This window comes from Mycteria americana, chromosome 15 (genome assembly GCF_035582795.1).
Source record: "Mycteria americana isolate JAX WOST 10 ecotype Jacksonville Zoo and Gardens chromosome 15, USCA_MyAme_1.0, whole genome shotgun sequence".
Taxonomy (NCBI): domain Eukaryota; kingdom Metazoa; phylum Chordata; class Aves; order Ciconiiformes; family Ciconiidae; genus Mycteria; species Mycteria americana.
The window spans coordinates 8,892,644-8,916,537 of NC_134379.1; the positions used below are offsets into that span (position 1 = coordinate 8,892,644).

A 23,894-nucleotide genomic window follows, 5' to 3' on the forward strand; every position below is an offset into this window, starting at 1 on the left:
TGGTCTGGATCTGCTTGTGGTATGTAAAATAGGGAATTACCTTCTGCATGTAACCAGCTTCATGCTTTTGATCTTGCTCATCCCCATAGAAAGATAAGACTGAATAAATCCAGTGCTTCCAAGAGCCAAAAGGCGTACCAGATGTGTTACAGAGCAAATAAAATATGGAGTTCTATTCTCCCTTCTGCTGGCTTGCACATATTAACAACTCCCGTAGGTTAAGAGAGACTGTCTTGAACTGTCTGAAAACCATCTCTATGCATAATTTGAGATTGATTGATCATAAAAAAGGGCCTGTACTACCCCTCTGCACAGGGGTTAATCAGCCAGCTCCCAGGGGAAGGATACTCTGATCGTCTCTGCTGGACAGAGTTTACAAACAGCACCAGTCCAGCAGCCCTCTCTGCTCTTGAAGAGTGTCTCAAAGAGCCCTCTCAGATGCGTTTGCAGCACACAAGGTTAGATTTAAATGAACAAAATGACAGAAGGGGGGAGGAAGCAGCAGTGCCACTGCATGGTGAGATTTGTACTAATAGCATCTTCACATCAGTGATGTCTGCTGAAGCATATGGAAAACACAGCCCAGATCAGAAAGAGAACTACTTAATCTCAAGTTGGATTTGAACTCTGATCCTTTCCTTCGTGAAATGCCTAGACACCCAGATCCACACCCAAGGTACTTAGCCTGGACCCAAAAGACATTTAACTAATCCAGAAAGTCCTGGATGTCCTAATGCAAAAGATCTTCTTAACCAAGGCAAGCCATCCTGCCAACAAATCCTTGTGACATTTATTTAGCTAGCCAACAGTCAGATGATGCTTTCAAACACAGAGATGAATGCTCAGTAGTGCCGTTACAGGAACTACGTTCAAAGCTCGCTCACAACGCACCAGGGACCAGGCTGCTTCAAGGTCTGGGGTCGTTATCTGTCCTTGCAGAAAGCCTGAGAATGGTCGTGAGAAATCAAGCTAAAAAAAACCTTCCCTGACTACTATGCATTGAAGTATTCAGTGTCTAATTCTGATGGCTGGTGGTTCCAAGGCCCGGGACTGTGAAGTTGACTTTTCTGATCAGGGTGAAAGCAGTCTGCTTTATTAAAGCGAGCTTGAGAATCTCACATCATTATTTCACATGCAACAAATATAACATTGGGGCAAATACGCATACTCTCTGACCTGGAACTCCAGAGCAGACGCTTTCCATATCTGCAGAAATCCATCACTTGTTGCTACACAGAACCACAGTTTATTTCCCTCATATTCCTAGTTGGCAGATTTGTATTTTTCCAGCTAAACTCTGAGAAAGGAGTTGTGATTTCACTCTATGAAGCCCAACCTCAAAACACATGGTAGAATTTGTTTTAGAAGTGTTCCAACAGGGAGAATAAATAATTGAGATAATGAACATGAGACTGTACCGGCACATCACGTGACACCCAGTCTGTCTCCATAATGTCTCGCTGTTACTGTCCTAGCACACCTCTCCCTTCACGCCCTCCCATTCCCCCTCTCAGGCTGTGTGGGTAAAGCAATGCAACTGGAGGAAAAGAAAAGTCTAACATATCAGAGATGTGGCAGACTCATCATGCTGGAAAATAACAAGTCATGTACCCCGTGCCAGCAGTGACCCACTTCACCCTGCCCCAATGGTTGCTACATTTGACCGATCTTCGATTAAGGGCTGAGCCAGTGCCTCCAGCTCTGCAGCTTTACGGACGGGCAGCGGGCTGTAAGCCTGCGGCTTCCACTCAGGACACGCTCCTACGACAAGTGACTTAGAGCAGTGAACAACTGACTTCGGGTGCCTTGCTAACTTGGCATTCCCGCTTTGCAGGGCTCGAGCAACGTTTGCATAATTTCATGATTAAATACTTGTACAATTCAGCTGCTCAAGGCTGAAAGCCCCGCAAGTCTTCAAACTCCTCATTCGAAACAAGAAAGGCGTGATAATGGCTTTATACCAGTGGGGCTTTAATGATTTCAGCACAATTATCACAGTGGCACTGAGGGGAGTAAAAAAACCAGGCCAACTTTCACCACGGGGCCGCAGGTCAGAGTTTTGTGCAAAATGGCAAAGAAACCTCTTGGCATCTCTGCCCCATTTCTCAGCTCTGACAGCCCACGCTCATTTGTATACCCAGAGTCTCTGCAGAATATTAAAAGGGCTTTTGGTTTCCCTACAGCCAGATGCTCAGTAGATATAAATTGCACAGCTCAACTAAAGTCAAGGGATCAAGGCTCTGTCTCTCTTTTTCTTGATGGATTACTCCAAAATTCATATTTCAGAGGGGAGGCAGAGGAGGTGGTTTATAGCATACGAAAGGGGAGAGAATTCTGGGATCACAAAGCCTTTGTTTAAACAAATAAAATCTTGCAGCCAGTTTTTTCAAGACCATATTTTGCCATTACAGGAAACTTCAACCTTGCAATGCAACGGGGCGTAGCACACAGTCAAGTTTTGGGACATAAGAATCACATTTGCAGCTCATGCTTCAACCTGCTCGGGGCTCTAAACAATGCACTTTCCTCCTCTGAGCCTTACTTTCCTTTCATCCATTTTTAGCGTAACGTTTCTTCTCTAAAGGGCCCGAGGCCAGAGGGTGAAAAATGACCAAATGTTACATACATACAGAGAAATCAATGAGTATATTTGATTTCTGTGATAAAACCTGCCTGGCAGCTCTTCTCTTTCGATCTAATAAAGTCCACCACTTCCATTGCACTTTTCAGAAGTGGGCATGCACAAAGAGGACAAACTCGGTTATCCCCAGGGTAGGGGGAGCAAACCAGAGCTGTGTCAAGGCCAGGCCAACAGCCCATGTTTACAGCACTGGGAACGCAACAGCAGCTCCACGAAACACAACGCAAGAGCTTTAACTCTGCACCAGCGGCTGCGCGTTCAGGATTTCTCAGAGCAGGTCTCCACGCACCACGCTGTTACAGTTCGGGGTGCGCTGTCTTACAAATCAGTAACACACAACTTCAGTAGGTCCAGTTTGAAGAAAATTTTGTCTTTCAAAGGAAGCAGGAGACCAGCTTTTCTCAGTTAGTAGACACCTTTCTCCAGGACAAGTTCAGAGTAGTCTCTGGACAAATTTGGAAGAGCATGAATGAAGTCAGCTAAATTAGTCCAGGCAACCATGTTTCTTTGCAAGGAGAAAAAGATGAAGCCTTAAACTCCCGAGGGAAGTAGGAAGCACAGCTAACTTCTACTGTCAACTCAGTGAGTGTCTGAGATGTTATGCACCAGAGATGTTATATTTGGACACTCATAAGATAAACCACCAGACCACGAACCCCTCCATCCACTTGTTGCCACACACATACACGCAGTTTAGCCAGGAAAAAAAAACACCCAACAAACAAATGGTGACACTTTCAGACTCTGGCACAGAAGAAATTTCAAGTCAAATTCCACAGTAGAAATATGAACACAGATCGCCTGTGCCTACCTAGGTGGCCCTCAGTAGGGGACAGCCAGCCTGGGCTTGCATCTCCACCCCTCTTTAATTTGTCCGATTTGACCCTTCCAGCCTTTTTACATGGATACTGAGTTTCCCTAAGTAGTTTATGTTCTGGCCCTTTGCAAAAGCTTTCGCCAGTGCTTGTGAAGGATAGCAGGCCCAAGCCATAAATCACAGCCAACCTGGGATCTGTTTTTTCAACACATTTCCTCTAATGAGAGTCAGATGTTGGCTAGATAGACTTTATTAATTGTACTTGTTTAGAATCAGTCATGTCTGTAGCTCTGTAACGGAGTTTGAGCATGTGAAAGGCAAAGGGCTGACAGCAACCGTGGAGAGGAGGAATACTTGTGTCGCCCAGTAGCCCCTGCTCTGAAGAGCAAACAGGAATCAAAGGTCTGGAGAGCTGCGGGAGGGAAGGGCTCCTACCAGCATACCATACGCCCTGGCCACGGCTCAGGACCCAGTAAGCTGGAGCAAGAACTGTTCCTCTGTAAGGGGAAGCTCTCTGAGTTTTGTTTAGTGTAGGATCATTAAGACTCAGATGCAAGAGTCTCTCAGTTTACTACCGTGATGTTTACTTGTTACGTGCATTGCACATTTTCACCTTTTGGCAAAGACAGTGGCGAGGGAAGAGCCCCAGATGGCTGCGGTCTCTCTCAGCAGCGATGCCGGGATAGACAGTCCAAGGCATCCAACCGAAAAAAGAAGAGCTCATTAGGTCCCTCCTCTCCCCGACACGTCAGTGCGTTCAGCTGCAGGGGAAATCTGTATTCTTGCTGAATTGCAAACACGGCATGCTCTTACCTAAGCGCGCGTAGACTGGATGCGCAGAGAACACACCACCACCTTACAGCGTCCCTTCTGTTTCGGCAGTACGGAGACGGCCGAGCCAGGCTGGGTCTCACCCACGAGCAAACGTGGAAGGAAGGAAGGAGGGAGGAAGGAGAGAGAGCATCTTTCTTTCTGCCCCCTTTCTGGGTCCAAAAACTACTGAAAACTGTAGGCTACTTGCTTTCAACACACAGTTCCTCCGATCCAAAGTTCAAAACCAGCACTGACAAAGCCCCGCAACATTTCCTCTTAGCGTGACCGTTACCATAAGTGAAGTATCTCACAGATAAGGAACTGGAGGCCCACAGAAATTTAAAGATGGTCTCGTTGACCAAAGATGTTTTGTTGTCTCCCACAGTTTTCGCATCAGGATTTTACGGGATGGCAAGTTTTATTTTCACCTATAAATTGTGAGTTATTAGGCTGCCTATCAATATGAAACAGAACACCTATAGAATATTTTTGCCTTTTTACCATCATTACAGATAATTCACCACCTCTGCTAGGAGACCCTGATCACTGCCAAAATGGCTCCATTTGTAATCTCTCTCTCTCTCTCTCTTATATCTCTATTATAATAACCCTTACCCTTAAACTTTATTGGCTATCTTTAAAAAGCAGCTCAAATTTCCTTTCTTATGAGAACTGTTATCTGATCTTTTTCTGCTTGTAAAATATTCATACTTCATTTTCATGTCTACTTTCTTCTACCTTCTTAAACAGGAAAAGGGTTTTTTTCCCTGAGTAAGCAATAAATATTTTTTCATTACCATGTTATTCTGTGATTTTGAAGCATCTGTAAAAAAAAACTGAGCAAAACTGAGTGAAAAGAAAGTTTACCACAAAATTCACTTTTGGAGTAACAACTAGTATTTGAGAACCCACATATAATTTGGTACATAGTTTCAAGTGAAAACAATGGGTGCAATTTTTTTACATTTTTGCAATATTTTCTCTAGATGTTTTTTTAAATTATTTTCATAGTTTCTTAATGACATGTTTCAGTCTTAAGTTTTGAAATAGCATTTATTTCAAAACTCACCTAAATTAAAAATGAAATGAACTAATTAAATAGTCTTAAGTGAAACTAAATAGTTCACTTCGGGTCAAATGGAATAATTTGGGTTGACCCAAAACCATATTTTAGTCATTACTTTGTGTCAAAAACCTAAAAATTTCCATTTCAGTTTCTCCCAAATCATTTTTCTTTCCAATTTTTTGGTTTGGCAAATGGACCCAAAAAACCTCCATTATTCACTCAGGTCTATTCTTAAACAGCTCACATCACTCACATTGTTTTATTTAAAATTTCACACATGCACACTCCCACACCACTAACTAATTTTATACATAATTGCTCTCAGCCTGGGGATTTGTGCTCTTTCACAGCGCCAGAGATCTATTTTGCTGGTTAGGCCCGTGCTCTGTTAGCATATGGAATTAGATCATGATCATTTATTCACAGGCAACCACAAGTTGTGAGATCCGTGTTCAATCCATCTTCGTCTGTCAGAGTAAGGTTTAGCAGGGAATGGCTGGATTTTGATGCCACACGTTTTGCTAGAAATGTATTATCTATTATTTTTTAGAAACACCAAGGACATTTTACTAATGTAGCCCAGCATAGTTGTCTGAAGACTGAAATGACCCTGATAAAAAAGATTTTACCTATCCAGCGTGAGTTTTTTAAAGCCTTGCTGCCTATGGCGCTGCCGAACGTGGCGCTCCCAAGAGATGCTGGTGGTACTGCGGGTGCTCAGTACTTCTGATATTGTACAAAACAATCCTCTCGTGAGCCCTTTGCTCCCCTGCTTCACCACTGTATCACTGCATGGCTGTAAAGCACACCAAAGCAAATAAAAAGCCAGAAAATAAAGACACAGAGGTAGTATGAGCAATATGTATATACAAACTTCTCACAGCAAGACAGGGCTATACGCAAGCTAGATTAAGAGTCCCTGGACTAAAAGGAGGGAGCCCACATGCCTTCCTGCCAAGGAAGCAGAGGGCACAGAGCCCACAGGGGCTGGGGCTCCTTCCCAGGCAAAAACATTCTCCTCCTATAGCTGGTCCAGTCCCCATTACACCAAAATCCAGCGTCTGATACCCACCATTGAACCAGACTCATTTCTCTATCAGTCTCTGATCTATGACATGGAGTGATACTTAATGGGACCTGGCTAACTCTTTCGACCCCAATCCAAGCACACATGGGAACCCCACTACGCTTGAAAGTTCATGTCAAATTGAGATGGTCCCACATCCCTTACAGAAGAGACTGCTTTTCCCTGCTGGGAGAAGCAATCGGGGGAAAAATGCAGTCAAAATATGGTGTAATGTAACATGAAGTAAGGAAGCAGACAGGACAAAAAGAAACATTTGAATCAAGGCTCACCATGAAGTCTGGAGGGACTCTTATAATATTGGTTCTGCACCTGTGTATCACAGGTCAGAGAATCTCTCACAGTCTCGAGCCAAACAACGTGTGCTTAACTGGAGTACGTCTTTCAGAAAGACATTCTAGAGCCAGACAACCTAGGTTTCCTGAGTGAACTGCATCCAAAGTTAACCCATTGTATAAAAAGTATGGATCTTGTTTCCAGTTTGGACTTCTGACATTAAATTCTACCCCTGCTTTAAGTTTTATTACACTTCAGCCTGCAAGGACTAAAGACACCTTCTAGGGTTAGGCGCCTTCTCTCTCCACAAAGCCCCTGTAACCCATGAACACGTTACGTTTAGGATGTTCAGTCAAGCACTAGTGGTTCCTCATCCAGAACATTTAGCACTGGCTTCCTTTAGCCAAGACCAAAAATTACCTGAAATAACGAAAACAGTAGTTTAAGCAACTGAAAAGGATGGTCTGAATTCAGAAAAAATTGCCTCCCTGAACACCAAAATACTATGTATTATCATCATTATCAGTGCCAGGGGCGCTTTTGCAAACTTTGATTTCCCAGGTCAATGTTTCAGCTTCGGGTTCACCCCACCGCGGTTTGTCCGCTCTCCCACACGTCACTCCTCCCCGGGGCTCTGCACGGCACCCCACAGCCCTTGTTCAACGGGCCATTGCTCTGCACAAGGCTAGCGACTGTCACCCAGCTCTTGAGAGCTAGAGTGAAATAGTGCAAGGCTACAAGACAGTCAGTCTCTTGAGGATCATTACTCTGCCTAATTCTGCTAATTACCCTTCGTTGGCCTTTATCTAAATCCCTCTGAGCCTTGCAATGGTCCTTACAGATCTGAGCAGCAGAAAGAGGAATCCTTTCCACATTTCTCTGCAGCTGCGATTTTGTTCTCTGAGACACAAGGGACACCGGGTAGTCAGGAGACCCAGCATATCCCTTATATCATCTATCTGGGCCCCCCAATGTGAAGAACAATGCAACACTTGCATCAGATTAGTGGCTAGCACAAGGCTGTGCAAAGGACTTCTTTTTGTTCGTTCTTTTTATTTATTTCCTTATTAACTTCTGGATGAAGAAAAATTAGTAAAAGAAATATCCACTTGGGGTTAGCCAGGCACGTTTCATTTTCAGTTTCAGATTTTTAACTCGTCAAAATAGCTATACCAGGCTACTTCTCTAGCTCGTTTTAGAATGAAAAATCAGAGGATATCCATAATCAAAATGTTTTCCAGAATTCCCGCATCCTGTTATTTTAACCCAAAACTCACCAAATGCTTCCAAATCTGGAGATCCGTTTACTTTCTGGTGGGACCAAGCCCTTATTTACAATTTGCCTATTTGTGCTTTCTCTGATTTATGATATCTACACAACAATGAGCACTGTAATGTAAGTGTCCCCTAAGAGACATCATGCTGTTGGTAGGCTGAGGAGCTTCATTTTGAGGTTCTAACTGCCTCCACCTTGAAACTCTCCTAAAAAATGCCTTAAATAGCAAGTTAGACCCAGGACTGAAGGCCAAGCATCCGGGGAGATTTCTCCTGGAATATGGCAAGCATTGGGTAAGGCTGGGCGTCAGCCAACCTCCTCTCCCACGCCTGTCACCCCACACACTCAGCCCCAATATTATGTTACTCTTACAGCTGTGGAGGATTTGACAATGAATTTTGACCCTCCCTCTGAGCACTGATGAGGAACGGGGAGAACAGCCAGCGAGTCCAAACCGGACAAATGCAGAATGGTGCAATTCGCCTGCAATACACCAAGAAGGAACTGGGTAGCTCCAGAGATACCTTCATTCCCCCCAGCCCCACACCTTCTTCTCACAACAGCTCAGCGTCAATAATCACTTCTGAGCACCAGGCAACAATACACTGGCAAATACGCTCAGACCAAGGCTTTAAAATTAAACAGCTAGAGGATAGCTTCAGAGGGCTTTAAAATTACACAGCTAGAGGATAGCTTCAGAGGCTCAATCCACAGTCATTGGCACCTGCTGCCACGTGATGCCGCTGGCAATAGGGATGATGGTGGCACTTTCAAACACGCACAGGGCCAGACTGCAACTGGAAGGAACAACCATAATTCTCCTGCAGTCAAAGGAGCTCCTAGGTTTCATACACACGGAGAGTTTAGCCCCAACAGCACAATCAGGAAACTTGAGGACACTTAAACAAATCAAATCTCCTAACTGTTTAAGCTCATCCTTCTCCATGAAACGTGTCTGGAGGACACTCTCAAGCACTTCAAAGGTAATTGCCCGAACCCAAACCATCACAGCCCACAAATTCTTTAAACTTTGAGAATTGACTTAATGCTGAACAGCTGCCAGACACTCGTTCGCTTGCAGCCACAGGAACAGCTTTCTTATCAATAAATGGGGAATTCCTGTGTATGCAACACCCAGTAATGGCAATGGAAATGACTCAGTCGAATGCCTCTGCTTTGAAATTAGGATCTGCCCAAAAGGTTGCAGGCAGCAAAAAAGTGCTAAGTGCGGCTACAGGCCAAGCAAGATGCACATTCAAAATAAACAATGGAACAGTCCCCTTCCAGAAGTGTGAGGACAGCCAGTGTGGGGGATGCTATAAAAATGTCGACATTTGCTATAAATTGCTGTGCTTCAAGACCCAAGACGCTACGGTTTTCCTCAATAGGAAATAACTGGGCTATCTCCAAAAACTGTTGGTAAATGAGGACTTTAATGGTGACAATTGCATCAGTACAAAAGCAATCTCCTATTTTAGCCCAATTAGTGCTGTGCTAAATCATCAGCCCAGGCCTTGCCTTTTGCAGTTGAAAGAGACACATCTGTGAAGCTCTTCTATTGCATGTGTTTTATATTATACTCTAGCACAATATGTATAAACTAACACTATTCTACACTTACACAGCACCTCATCTGGAAATCTGAAAGCGATTTATGAATGGTGGGCATCTGTGACATTTTACAGATGGAAATTGAGGCACAGAGGGATTCAGTAATTAGCCCCAGACTTGCACAATGAGTCAGCTGCAGAGCAGAGCCCATTATTTGTTGTGTAGTAACATCTAGTGTCCAAACACAGAGGGAGACAAGTCTTTCCCCCAAAAAGTGTACAAGCATGCCCAAAAATGCCACCCATGTCTGCGTTCAGACCAAGACTGTTGAGGAATAGATGGTGTGAATGCACATCCTAAAGCACAGTCTCCCCTGGTAGACAGGTCCCTCCATTCTTGTAATACAAACGCAGGCCAGAAGAAGGGTTAATATGCCTGAAAGTTTGTCTGCTTTTTCCACATCAGTTGATCTAATAAAAAAGATTGATTCTCCCCGCAAATCTGGCCTCGCTTTAACAAATCATTTGATTTGACACAAAGGACTATATTCAGATAGTTTAAATTCCACGTTAGTCCCTGAAACTAAAGTTTCTGATGGGCTGAATACTTAGAAACAGCCAATAGGAAAGACCAGGCAGAGACACCCACCTTGGGTAGGGTCGAAAGTGCCTGAGTGCAGCCAGAAGCATCTGCAGATCTCTCTATACTGCAGTGCTTATGAGCCTACAAGGAACGTCACAGTGTTACAGAAAACAGACAGTCTTTTCTATGCCTTCTAGAAATACAGCAGCAACTCACGCTACTGAAGCGCTTCCAGTATGTAAGCATAACACTATTACCCTCCACCTTGCCCAAGACAGTGGGCCAGATGCTGGGAGCGATGCTCCCAAGGTATTGGGGTCCAGATCACCAAGGGGTAGAAAAAGCCCATGACAAAAGTCAAGCAGTCCAGGCACTTGCATTAGAAAATTTTCAACTTCTTTAGCTTTAAAAGATAGAAAAGCATCTGCAGGCAGATCTCTACTGCAACTTAAAACAGACCTAATTTTTAGCTCTCCCTTATTCCCTCTTGGTCCTGCCTATATCAAAGTTAATGAATGTTGCAGTTGGAAGGAGCTGATTTTACAGTGCTCCTGCCCTCAGTCTACCTGTTCTCTACTTATCTGCCATGTCTCCTAAAAAGGAGAAGAACAAATCCTCATATCATACGGTGCCACATACATCCTAGACTGCACAAATTTTGTTATCCAGTCTCCAGGGAAGTTGTGGAATCCCTTCTGCACGTTTCATTGTTCATTTCAGAATAGTCATCTCCCTTCCCCGGACCTCAGAGAGCAAGTCCCAACCACACTAGGGGCAATACATCTCTGCCTTGCCGACTGGCCCCATACTTCCAAAGAGTTTAGCCTACATCCTAAAAATCAGTGTATCATTTGGAAGCTAAATGACTAAGAGCAAACCATAGAAGGAAACATCTTCAAACATAGGACAACTCGAGGAATCCTAGGCCAAATTGCTGATAAGGAGGATTCCTTGCACAGTCAAAAAAACCCCACCCTATAAAAATCCAGCCAATATCCTCTAACCCCCACTGTCAGGTTAGCAGAAGATAATAGCATCAGTTGGATGAAGGATGAAACCTTAGAGGTGCACGGAAGTGCACAATGGAGTAAACCACATTTTAAAATCGTTTAATATCTTGTCTCCTCAGAGGGCCATGATGTGCAGGGGGCAGGACTATTCCTGCCCTCTACAGACACAGAACAGGGCAGATGTTGAAAAGGACACAGCCACCAAGGGAGAAACTGAAGCACAAAGTGGAGAAAGAGACCAAGGAAACAAATCACCACTTTAAAAAGCCAATCCAGAAACAAGACTGGCCTGTGGCGGGACCAATAATAACGACTGCAGAAGGTTTAGATGTAATTCCTGCTGACACGGTACCTTCCCACATGTCCTTGGACACATCATTTAGTTCCTCTGCATGGCAGTTCCAATACGAGGGTCAATGTGATAAGAAGTGCATTCATGTGCCAGGACATACCCAAGTAACAGAGAGAAGTAAGCAATAGCACCCCCAACCATGGAAAAGAATATGAAAGAGAACAAGGACAGAAACAAGAACTGAAGGATCCTTCTCTCCCAGAAGGGCTGGGACTGACTTCTCTATTCGGACATCGATTTTTTTCCTGATGCAGTAAGAACTAAGAATTCCAAGGAAGGACCTGAAGTCATTATGCACTCCAAATGCCCTCTGGTCTCGGCAGTGAGCGCTGGGAATAACTGTTGGATAGGAATCTTTACTTTCAGGGTCCACCCAAGGGATGCAGCACTGCAGATCTGAGGCAGATCCAAGGCAGATCCTTCCCAGGCTGCCATCTCTGCCCTGCTTGGCTACTGCCCACTCCAGCTGTGCCTGGGATGAACAGCCAATTCTACACTGAACAACTGCGGTTAATGAGGAATCAGAGACATGTTCTGTAACATCCATGGGACAGAGCACACCAAGAGAGATCAACTGCAGCTAGAGCGTGAAGCGTGTCTCCGATAGAGGTAGGGGCAGAAAGACAGATGCTTGTCCTAATTTAAGGCTTCACAGGAGCTTTTGGGCTATGGGATGCTCATTTTTTCTGCTGAGTGTGTGTTCAGCAAGGAGAGCAAAGAGGCAGATTAGCGTGAGCTCTTCATGCCCTTGCATACCACTGCTTTCAAAAAACTGGCCCTGTGGAGTAACTCGTCTGCTCAGCATATGTGCTGCTTCAAAGGTCCCACGAATTTCATCTTCCACAAAACCTGCACATGGTCATCAGGTACAAAGACTCCCATGTAGACTCCTGCTTCTTATTGATTAACCATCACTGGAGATATACGCTAGAATTTCAAACCTTAGTTGGGCTTTTGCACATGCACCAGAGCACTTTCAAGCCACTTTTACCATCAGTTTGGAGACATACAGTTCATGCGCTGGCAGGCAACAAATAAGCTCTCGTTCATTTTCAACCTTCAAAACCATTTTGGTTTTCTCAGGGGAGGCTGTTCAGAGACACCAACATGAGTGTCACAGAAACATTTGGACATGAGGAGACATCAGGCTGCTGGATGTCAATGGCTGACGAACCTCTCTCCTCACAGGAGAGCCTGCAATTGCAAACAAGGTCACAGCCACCTTCTCTCTGAGCGCTCTGCAGCACTCACCTCATCAAGCTGATCCCCTTTCTGGCTCTTCTCAACATACCACCCCCAAAGACTGATGAGGAGCATGAGCAGGTCAGGGAAAAGAGGGGGGTGAGTTTGAGTTGCAAGCAGGAAAGTACAACAGGCACCCTGGGACTGACCCAGGGTCTGTGGAGCCTGGTGTCCCCTCTCAGACAGTGACCCAAGGAAAAACGGGAAAAGTGCAAGCACGGGCAAACCTTCCCAGGTGCTCATCGGGTGCTGCCTGGGCAACTCCCCGAACCTGAGAGGAGCGGAGCATTTCCAGCTCCCCTTTTCCTTGCCCTCCAGATACTTGAGGGAAACTGAGGGGAAAAGTAGGCAGACACTCACAGCCCCCCTCCCGTATGCTTCCCCCCACAAGCAAAGGGCATCCCTAGCTGCCATGGCCCCCCACCCAAGACTGGACCCCGCTTTGCCATTAGGCTCTGCTTTTCCGTGATGTTCGTGTTGCCCACTTACGGTCCTGGTTGGAAAAGTAACCGTGCTGGCGGCCAGATGAACCTGCGGGGGGGAGACAAGGCAATTATCACTGGGAACGTGTCAAACCCTCACCCTGCACAGCATTGGTTCAGCAGAGAAAAAGTTTACTCAGCTTGCGGAGCAAAACTTGGTAAGGAATGAAAGCGCCTTCGCTCTCCCTGCTCGGCTCGTTTGCACTCTTGCCAGCACTTCCCCCCTTCCCACCCACAGCAAGACATGCATGCACAGACGCACACACTCGTGCTCTCAAAGTGCTGAAATAAGCCTGTAAAGAGCCCCGTGCCTCTATTGGAGATGATGCTTCCAACAAATACAACCACAGAAAAACCTACTGAATGAAACAGGCTGCAGCAATCCATTCTGGCTGAATGTAAAAGGGGCTTGGGGTTGGGTTGGTGTTTTGGTTTGGTTTTGGTTTTGTTTTTTTTTTTTTTTTTTATAATGGCAGTCATTGCCTCAGTTGCACGCTATGGAGAAAAAATGGTCCCAGGTTCAAGGAGGGAGAGCAGCTGCTGTCGTTTTGGCTGAGCCATGGGAAGAAGAACCCAGCACCTTCCCAGCAGCTGGTGCATATGCTAAAACACAAGTTGGTGACAACAAGAAGAGAAGGGATCAAGTTGGGAGGGTGGGCAAGGCCCTTAGCAGTATGGGCACAGCAGCATCTCCTAATGTTTAGAAAACCAGAGTACACTTCAGAGCGGGTGTCTGCCCCCAGCTCTGCCAGGGCCAGCCTGTGAGCTGGGCCTGTTACTTTGCCTCTAGAGATTTTTCTACCTCCAAGTGTAAAAACAGAGATGACGACCCCAACTGCCTTTGTAAACCAATCTGAGGTATGTGAAGACCTAATTATTTAAGCCTGTGAACCACAAAGCACTTTCATCTGGAAAGCACAATATATGAGCACATCAGTGCCTGTGTTTTCTTGCATAGAAGGGTAAAAAAAGGAAAAAGAAAAATGCTAAACAAGTTGAGGAAATAATTGTCTTAGTACCAAAAATTTCCTACAGCACTGGAGGATGATGGTCACACTGAAGTGATGTATATTAGTCATGATCAGCATGCATAAAATCATCTTGAAGATACTAACTACAAACAACTGTTACAAGATTTTACAAGAGTGTGTTTGTTGTACCAGTGTCTAGAAACATCACACTAAAACCAAACAAACACGATCAGATAATTGCTTTGAATATGGTTTTTGTTAGTTTGGGGTCCTAGATGGTTTTGCACATATGCCTAGAAAGCTGAGCAGCAGGCTTGCTTATTGTCCTCCTACTCATCTTCACTGGGAGGAACAGGAGATGGTGGTGCAATTACACCAGTGCAAATCTGGACAAGGCCTGGAGTCCCTCAGGACCCTCAGACACTCACTAAAACCCACACAGATTTCTTTGGAGGACTGATGCTTTAATATTCCTCCAGCTCTTCTGTGTCACCTCAAGCTTTAAAGCACACAAGCAGTGATAACGGGCCAAGTCTGGTCCCACAGTCACAGTGTTACATTCCTCCTAATCCTATCCTTTGAGGGAAGTAAATGGAGACTTGGCTGCTGGTGTGACTCCCAGCATCTGTTTCCATAATGTTGGGCAAGCATGGGACATGTGGATGAACAGAAAACTGCCCTGAATGGACACCAACCCTTTCTTATTCCTTTTTTCTTAAAGAAATTCTGTCTCAGAGGGACCTGTCCCCAAGGCCCTCACAGGATTGCCAACGTAAGGAATCTTTTCAGCTGGTTTAATCCAAGATTTGGGGTTCAAGCAATGCTCATTTAGCAGTGACATGGTAAATCGGATCAGGGACCCAAGGGGATGTTCCCATAAAGTCCCACCACGGCTTTGCTCACATGAGCAACCACAGCATGTGCTGCACCACTCACACCGCTTCTAGTCCCACCAGTGGGACTAGTAAAGCAGTGGGAGCCAGGCGACGATGCTTGCTGCTAGGAAGTCCCGTAGGGAGAAGGGGATGGCCATGCTGCAGCCCTTCCTGCAGGCATTACCAGTGCCAGGTGGCTCCAAGCTATGTCAGCATATACTGCAACCTCATCTCTGGCTGCAGAGAAGAGAGCAGGCAAGCGGGGATCTGGGACACATCCTCAGCCAGGGCAGCAACCTGGCTGGATCAAAGTGATACTGTAAGTGCAAAGATAGAAAACACGGTACTTATTAAGTGAGACTTCCGTGTTGCACGGCCAGGACCAGTTTTGCTTCTATGTGAGCAGCAGTTGCAACCTCCCAAACAAACTCAGCAGGAGCCACACAGGGGAGTCCCAGCCTCCCACAGAAACCTCCCTCCAGATACTCCAGCTCCTGACCCTTCCAAATGTGATGGGTTTCTAACTCTCGCACCTCTTACTATAGGTCTGTCTTAAGCCATGGTAGTGCCCTGCTTCACAGAAGACACATCAAAACCACTCTGCTCCCTGTCTTTGCTACAGCAGACACATGACTGCAAGTGAGGATTGAGGTGCAGCTCTAGACCTTCCCTACCTCCCCAAGACAGCCAGCTAGGGGAACTCCCATCCTTTGCCTTCCGAGAGGATGCAGAGTGAAGCTCAGTTACCCAGGTCAGCTACTAGCCCAAAGAAAGCATCACAGACAAGTCTCAAAGAGCCTCGAAATTCATTATCTTGGACCACAGCAGCTGCCCTCCATGTCAGGGAAGGGCACATCAGATGCAAGAGGAGTGCCGAGAAGCAAGAGCTGAACTTCAATTTTAAAAACCTGCGGCCAAGTCTGCCCAACCTGAGGTCCCAAAGCAATGCATGACAGAAAATTAAAGCCAGGTCAAGCCCCCAAACAAGATGTTGGAGACTACAAGGCCACACAGCATTTGTCTTGTGTACTGGCAGCTGAAAACACTCAGGTAGGGAGTTCTCCTGAAGCATCCCCTTTTAACTGAGATTGTCACTGCATCCAGAACCCCAGAGAGCTGTATCAATGCAGCACACTGTTTTGTGATTGTACTCTCTGAAAGAGGAGGACTGATGTGGAAGAGAATTAATCTAGTCTTTCAGTGCCTTACCAGGTTTGAAGACTTAACATAAGAGCAACTAAGTGCATCCTGCATGAGACTTCTGGCAATGGGTGGTCACAGGAAATGGGTATGAGATACAAGTCACAGATAGCGCAACAAGTCACTTTGGTTCCGAATGCAGAGCATTCAAACTAACTGCAAGCCATAACAAAATTCTCAGAACCAGAGTTTTGCACTATTAACCAAATAATAGAACAACCACTATGCAATAAACTTTCTTTCATTATTCCACCATTAACAGCAACTACAAACCACCAAGTTCTGCTTCTACTTTGAGAAGCAGATAAAGATTCCAGTTTAGTCCTTTCCAGTTAAAATTAGATAAATGTTTTATGCCTTCTGCAAAAACTGCAGAGTCAACAGAAATACCAAGGGCCAAATCCAGAGGGATCCTGTTACTAACTCAAGATCCATCTAGAGTTAAACAGCATCCACAGTGCAGCATGGGACGTTTCTCCCTTTGCACAACAGTGCCAGGTCGAGATCAATGACATCAAAAAAATGTTTACAAGTCTGTTCTGTAACAGCAACAAGAAAGAAAAAACTAAATCACAAGAATTGCAAAAGAAAGGCCAGTCAAAGGTAGAAATGTATTCCACAGCCCTGCGCGGGGAATCCATTTCTGGACAGCTGCCTAAAACTCTGCATCCGCCTTGTGCTGGCTCAACCCCCACTGCTCTTGGCAGGTGAGATAGAAAATTGGTTATAAAATGAGCCCTATATTTTATAAGTTTCATAAACATTTTTTTTAAAAACTAGAATATGAGGTATTCTCAGAGATCCTGTGCCAGAGAGTAATGCGGTCTAACTTGGAAACAGAGTTACCACCTGTTCATGACAACTACTCTTTTAATCTTCATTTCTGTTTTATGAGCTGACCAACACTATTTTATTAGCTGACAATTAGTTTAGGTTGATTTAATTAAACAAAATTGATTACAATCCCTCTTTCTTCCAGGGCAAACTTTCTGCAGGACTAGGGGTTTGAACAACTTGGACCCTGTATCAATAAAGCTATATTCCAGATCTTTTTGTCAAAAACGATCACACAACAATTCAGGTAAATACATGTTAGTGGACACAGAGATGTTCTAGGTATGTGTTAAAAAAGAAAAGGCAGGCTCTGGCTTCCTGGTTAAAAACAGAGGTGATAGTTTGACGCCAGGTAGCACTACTACTTAAGCTTAACTGGTTTAAGAAGTTGCCACCTTTGTTTTTAGAATGCGTGTCTGCACCTCACAGATGGACAGTATACCAGATATACTGAAAGAGTGTATCTGTATATAAGAGATAGCTGAAAAATAACCAAATCTGAAAAAACTAATTTTTTTTTTTTCAGGAAGATTAATTCCTTAAACCGTGTGGCTGCAGAGATGCTTGAGTCAGTGGAACAGAAAGGGCAGTGCAGGGGTGGGAGGAACAGCAGGCATGGCGAAGGGGGTAAATTTTGAACCACTTTCAAGTAGCGGTTATTTAACTAAATGCAAAGATGAACACACAGTCATTGTCTGCCAGTATCAGACAGCACTCATAGTTAGTACTTGATCTAAAGCTTGAAGCTGATGACAAAAATCTGTTGACATCAACAGGCCAACAGAAGGTCATCTGCATCTTGAACAGGTGCCTCTAAAATAGATGTTGCACAGTAGGCAAGGAAGGAAAGCTTTTCTGTAAGTGTTTGCTCTTCTGGGAGCACGCACACTGAATCCATCAGCATTCAGGCTACAGTACCACGTGTCTGCAAAATACCGGTCTACAGTGAAAAAGATAGCATAGGGTAGATATCTCAGTTGGCTTTAATATGTCTTTGGATTGGTTTTTGTTTGTTGTTGTAACTGTTTTCTTCTCCCCCTTCCCTTTTTTTTTTTTTTACTTTTTTAGAGCTATACCAAGAAGGAAGTCCTGACTGGGCAAACATCCCAAGTTAAGCACATACTCAACATTGCACACACAGGTAGGTGCTTTAAACTGTGCTTTAACTTTATCAGTCAGACTGAGAAGAGATAGCATTCATCCAGACAGGTTGTATGGACATTTATGTTTGGCTCATTTTAAAGATTCAAAGCAATAAGTGACCAAGATCAGCAGCATTAATAGCCTTCGGAGTATTGGCCCTTCCCAAGCTAAGCTTGAGCGAAACATTCAAGGATGAACTTTCTCACGTCACATTTTCACAAGTCCCATTTTGCAACAAGGCAGAACCCAGTAGTTAATTATATCCACAGAGCTTGCAGTAGAAGTTGTGGCAACAACTCAGCCCTGGAGGATGGATAAAAATGACTGTAACAGTAGTAGACATTCGGGTGCAGTTAAGTATAGACAATGTTGTAGTCAAATGGCTATTCTATAAGATATATGTTGCCTTTGACACTTATAGAGCCTTGAAAAGTGAACCACCGCCATTAGTTCTAACTCCCTGGCAACAAAAGCTCTAATAATTCTGACTAATTGTCATGGAAAGTTACCCTGATTGCAAATTTGACAGTTATAAAAATCCACTTTTGGAATTCCAAACAGGCCAGGAACATAATTAGGCTCTACATTTTAACACCCTCTTGATCAATGGTGGGGTAATGGAGACCCTTCCAAGAGCTTTGTTTTGAAATGAATGGCGCCATATTGATGAAACAACTTGGACACAAACCAGAAATTAAATTGAAAGTTTAAACAATGCAGCTGTATTTTATCATCCTGTATTGTCAAGCTTTAACAAAAATAGCTCCTAAACAGAGCCACATGTTTTGCCTGTTGCCCAAAAACTGAAGGTGAATTTTAAAACCCTTTCCTAAACTGCAGGATGCCAAGATTTTTCAGCTAGAAGTTATTATTAGGACAGAACAGTATTTCACATAAGTCTTGACAACGGTTTTGTATGGTTTCTGTAAAAGCAACTTCATTTTTTAAATCAGAGATGGCTTAGATGAGTGACGCTTCAAAAAAATGGAACCTCTGTCGTATATTTCTTCTTGTTCCATATACATATGGTACCAGCAAAAATAAAATATCATTATAATCAGGGGAACAATCAATACAGGGAGTTTATAAGCAGGATTCCCCCCTCATCCTATATATCATTAATGAACATTGTCAGCTGCCTTCTAGTCTCAGGACCTGGCAACAGATCTAATGGGGGTATATCATGTGTTTCAGTGTCACTGAGAAAACTGTAGTCAACTCTTACTTTGAGAGTTATCTCTTGCCTTTGAGGATTAAGATATGATGAAAAAAAACCTTGTTAGTTACAACACTCTGAGAACCAGATCTTTGATAATTCTAGCAAATTGGTCAAGATACAGGAGACAGAAAATGTATTACAAGACTTAGTCTTTTTAATATCCAAGGATGGATTTGCACAGCTGGAAAATTAGCAAAAAAGTTCTGGGTTTTGGCTTGTAAGCTGTTCAAATAGCCTAGAGGATTTTAAGGGGTGCAACTCATACAAATTAAATGGGATTCTACCACATTTATTTACTGAAGTATAGTGTTTAAGATCGCAAGATTCAATTTCACACTGAGTAAAAATTTGCTGAAAACTGAATAGCATGTTAAGTTCTACCAGCCTTTCCCATAAAGTTTCACTGTTCAATCTCAGTTTTGAATACCCGTAATCTCAGAACCATGACAGAAAAAATGCTCCAGGATTGTAACCCTCCAGCTGAATGAACCTCCAGGTTCAATGGCTCAACCCTCACATATGCTACAAGAATGAGGTGTTTTAATTGGATCTATCAGGAAGCTTGCAGAGGGGTGCATGCAACTTTCATCTCAGTCCACCGGATGAAGGAAGGGTGATGAGACATAAAGAGATAAAAAAGCTGAGAACAAAGAGGTCCGCGCGCTGCCTCCCAGCCTCTCTCATCCTGGATAAACATGTCTGTCAGATCCTGAGGTCAGGCTAAAACCTCTGACAATGGCAGTCTGTAAGTCTGAGTATCTTTTATCCTCCTGTGCAACACAGGCTTTCCAACAGCACAAGAAACAACTTAATTGGATAGCTTCCATGGAGTTTCACCCATCACTCGTTTCACTCACATGCTCCCACATACAAACCACTCCTGCTATGAGAGTGCTGTGAGTTGGACACCGTATGCCTACCGGTATGCCAGCACTGAAAATACAGCATGATAGGAAGAGCTACAGGCAGGCTGTTATCCTGAGATAACAAGCAGGTAACCCCACCAGCAGTTTGTTGTGCCCACGTCGGCAGACTAGGCTACATGCAGTGCTGTGCTGGCAGGCAGAACTACACCGGTAGCCAGATTTAAGAAAATTTCTCTATGCGGGATGGTGCTAACACACAGACATAGCAGCCATCCCAAGCTCACTCAGCATCGCTAACACAGTGCTGCACCATGTGGTGACAGTGGCAACAGACTGTAGCCCAAGCCAGGCATGCAAATCAGGCAGGGATGCTCAACCCTCTGGACATATCCCTGTTTCTCCCTCTTCCTACCCCACCTCCCCCTCCTCCAAGGGAGAGCCTAGATGACTGGCGTAAATAAGTGCTAGATGCAGAGGTAGACAGGCAGACAGGTGAACTTCAGTGAGATGAATACCTGTCTTCATGTTTTAGATCACTGTCTACTAAACGTGGATGTGGTACATCCTTTCCTTGCATATATTAGGGATATTAAGTGTATTGACAGACTCACTACAGTAACAGAGGTCACATATGCTCCTTGGGCAGACCATGAGAAATGCTATTTTTACTCAGCTTTTTACCCAATATATTACAGCATTGCAAATTCTCATGTTTGTTAAATGCTACCTAAATGTCGGGACGAGGACATGGATTTTAATGAGGTTGCTGCTCCTGTTCATCTGCCACTGTTCAAAATCTCACGAGCAGTTTATCTCTCTTAGCAGACTAACATGACTGTAAAAGAAGCAAGATAAACACCAGCCAAATAAGTTAGATGTTATAGCCTAGTACGTGAATACGGACTTCAAAAGGGCACCATCCTTTACAGCCTAGGGCTTTGCTAAAGTGGCTAGAAGAAGGGCTCAGAAGAGGAAGCACCTACCTGTACTGGTCTGTGCTGTGGCAAGTTTTCTCTACAATTGTTTCATGGCTAATGAACATCCAACAATGTTTGATAAAAACAGTGTCTGCTACTGATCAAGTACTGGTTGCTTTGCATCACACTTGAATCTAACAGGAAGAAATGTCCAAGAAGATGTATTGTCTAAGTTCAATGTTTTATCAAAACCAGATGAACACACATAGCCCAAGGTCCTGGTCAAAAGCCAAAACATACAAGCAGGAAACTGCAAGCGGGTAAAATGTGACACTTGAATAAAAAAAAAAAGGGGTATCTACCTTTATGCCAAAAACAAAGGCATTTTTACCATGATGGTACAGTGTATCTGGAACACCTCTGCCTCCTGAAACAGAACACTGTGGTTGCTACAAAGCCTCTTCATGTCAGGCTCTGCTGAATGGAAATCCTAGCTCAGACCACCTCTGGATGATGTACTCCAGTGCCTTTTCTTTTACACATTCATTTACACAGATGCATATACATGTGCACATACCCTTGTGTCTGTGCTGAGAGAAAAACCGCTTCCATCACAGCTATTGTTACTCTCTTCAGACTACTACTGAGAAGCTTTCTGAATTACTTCCTTCATGCTATGGCCTTGGGCTTCAGTGAAGAACCTTGTCCAGTGTTCTCCTCAAAGACACGCCCTTATGGCAGAAAATAAGCAAGACAGACCTGCCAGTGCTTTAGCCTTGACTTTCCAATGACCACCCATACCCCTCCACCTATCCCTTGCTCCACTCTCTCGGCTGCCCTGTTTCAGTCTTTGATTTTCACTGAAGCCAACTTTGGAGTCATCGAGACGTGGAGAGATGGAGCTGTGTTTAAGCTGGAATGGATGTGTCTTTTCTGATGCAAAGCCCTAGCTTCTTCTACAGTTTCATTAGCTCCCAGCTGCTAAGGAAACGAGAGTTCAGTGGTGCTTACTGAACCCACGTTTAACTCCCAGGACAGCCAACTCAAAGTACCAGTTGGCTTGTGGACTTCAGATGCCTGCCACGCGTACTTAAGCAAAGAGAGCCTAAACCATCTGTGACAAGAACATGAGGGGAATATAAGGCACTAAACCATCATCAAGCTATGCTAGCACATTTTTTATGTGCTAAATCATTGTTTTCAATTAACTTCTAGCAAGAAATCATATATTGAGTGAGTTTGTCACATTCCTGGTAAGGCACAATCCACCACTGCCCATTGAAAAAAGCTGCAGGGCAACAGGAAATGTCTCCAAATACCCACAAATTCGTCACTCCCCAACACACACAGCACCAGCAGCATCTGTCCAGCCCTGTAAAACCTATCTTTATTCTGCACCATGAAAATTAGCAGCAGAAGAGGCATGCTAGTCCCTGGTCATTTCAAGTTGTCTGTCCAGTCAAAGTTAAAGAGTCTCATGGAAAAGGCACTGCCCCATCCACTGCCATATATGCAACGGCCACAGTTTCCTTGATAACATGTCCCACTCCCTCCCATTGCTGAAAAGTAACATAGCTGTTGGAAAGAACTGGAAAATAGTTTTTAAGGTTCATTAAAATATTTCAAAAAGTCACTTTGATTTAAAAATCCACCTTAATAAAGCCATATTTATAGTTTCTTTCCACAGTCTTCATCCATTTATACAGCTGCAGTTCCTCTAAAAGACAGTTCAAAGAAATGCAGCTCCAGGCACCCAGTCAGAGCTTAAAAATCCACTGCTGAGTTGCCCAAGATTTTACTAATAAAATTTGTCTTCAGCGATATAAATTGAAAAGTCAAAACAGAAACCTGCTCATAATCTACTGCAGTGGGTTTTTCAATCTGCAGCTCAACTCCATGAAAAAAGGTGTTCCACATGACCTCTGATTGCTGGAGGGAAATAAGGAAAGAAGCACGGTAAGTAGGTGTTGAAACTTCTTAGAAATCTGACCGTACCCTGGAGTATTTTCATCTACTCAGAGAAACAGGCACTCCATTTCTGATTTGGAGATCAGAGTAGCCACTTGATGGCTTCTATGAGAACAGGTCAACTTGCAGCCATCTCCTTTCATGGCCTCTTACAAAAGGCCATTCTCTGAGTTAAAGCTCTCACAGAAGCCCTCTTTTTCCAATGAAAAGAGATTTCACTTCCCCCTCACTGGGGTACAAGATACCCCAAGGAGAGGCAGCCAGCTGCAAGAGCACAACACACCACCAGCAGCTCTCATGATGCTACTCCCAAGACTGGCAGTGAGATTCAAGATAGCTGCGCATGCTGATGAAAAAGCACAAATAAATGTCCTACTAGTGCTTGGGTTACAGCCTTCCTGCTCACCAAGGAAGCTACAGGTCAGAATTCAAGACTAGAAATAGTGGATAAAAGTTGGAATTGCTGAACTTATGTAATAACCAAAAGCAACAAGATTTTTATGCTCTGCAAGTATATATCGTGCAACATTAAAATCAGGATAGCATCAAAAGCTGCACAGAAAACTTAAAAGAAGATTTTTTTTTTTTTCCCCCTACATTGCTACCCTTGAGCTATAGCAGACTGGAAGGCTTTACAAGCTGGTTTCAGCATGAAAAAGAAATGCATTGCACGGAACCTGGGGAAGCAATCAGGCAGTGCACAACCTCC

The 23,894-nt window shown here is 44.1% G+C and overlaps 1 protein-coding gene across 9 annotated transcripts in view; it reads right to left on the bottom strand.

Annotated features, from left to right (window-relative positions):
- The window catches only part of COL26A1 (collagen type XXVI alpha 1 chain), a 187,149-nt gene that overhangs the window by 47,374 nt on the left and 115,881 nt on the right, over window positions 1-23,894 (bottom strand). For 7 of the 9 annotated variants that reach the window (XM_075517868.1, XM_075517860.1, XM_075517866.1 and 4 more), the window contains one exon: window positions 13,200-13,241. The exons of the other annotated variants lie outside the window; for them this stretch is intronic. In XM_075517868.1, coding sequence (XP_075373983.1) covers window positions 13,200-13,241 — 42 coding nt within the window. The remainder of the gene's footprint in view (window positions 1-13,199; window positions 13,242-23,894) is intronic. 9 annotated transcript variants of the gene reach the window in all.